The 741-nt window shown below is 38.5% G+C and overlaps 1 protein-coding gene across 2 annotated transcripts in view; it reads left to right on the top strand.

Moving 5' to 3' along the window:
* The window catches only part of LOC119590846 (1-phosphatidylinositol 3-phosphate 5-kinase-like), a 38,892-nt gene that overhangs the window by 29,498 nt on the left and 8,653 nt on the right, over positions 1 to 741 (top strand). For both annotated transcript variants that reach the window (XM_037939605.1, XM_037939604.1), the window contains one exon: positions 79 to 219. In XM_037939605.1, coding sequence (XP_037795533.1) covers positions 79 to 219 — 141 coding nt within the window. The remainder of the gene's footprint in view (positions 1 to 78; positions 220 to 741) is intronic.

The following is a 741-nucleotide window of genomic DNA, read 5'->3' as shown; positions in this document are numbered from 1 at the left end:
AACCCTAATTTTTGTTTGTGGCTTGATTTGCTTGATTGATATATTAAATGCTAATGCAGTAAATGGTGTCATCCACAGGCAGCAGTGCATTGTCCTTGTCCTCTGCCTCTAGTGAGATCCTGAACAGCTGGGAGAACGAGAGTGATGTGAGTGGAGGCCTTCAAGCTGTCCTGCCAAACCAGCTCACCGAAGCCTTCTCAGTTCTCCATCGTAGGCAAGGTAATCTTGGGGGTTTGTCGTTGTACTAGATCAAGTGTTCACAAGCTTGACCTGACATCAAAAAATATGAGATGAAAAGAATTGTGAGAGACTGATGTACGTGAGAGTACCTTATGAAAGTTGTTACATGACGGACTTAGGATTATGGATGAATATTGCATTATTGTTGTACTTAACAATAATGGGATAGGGTGCTGAATGTGGGCATATCTCCCCTGTTCATTCCCATGGGTGAGTGGTGGGCAGGAGTTTCCATTTTGCTGCATAATTTTTAACACCATTTAATGTTACATGTGTCTTTCTTTCATGCATATTATCAAGAACAGGCATCCATGATTTCAATATATTTTTTAAGGTTTTTGTAATCTATACCTTTCATTGGTTACTTTTTGTACTCAGAATGTTATTATGATCATGGCCCATTGCAAGATAAGATTGTATACATCAGGATATGGGCCTTTGCTATGTTTTGAATCAGGGTTTGCTGATTTAAATCATCAAGATATATATAAAAAAAAGGAT

This window comes from Penaeus monodon, chromosome 27, assembly GCF_015228065.2.
Source record: "Penaeus monodon isolate SGIC_2016 chromosome 27, NSTDA_Pmon_1, whole genome shotgun sequence".
NCBI lineage: Eukaryota > Metazoa > Arthropoda > Malacostraca > Decapoda > Penaeidae > Penaeus > Penaeus monodon.
Note: the sequence above shows the minus strand (reverse complement) of the source record. Positions and strands in the feature narration are given on the sequence as shown.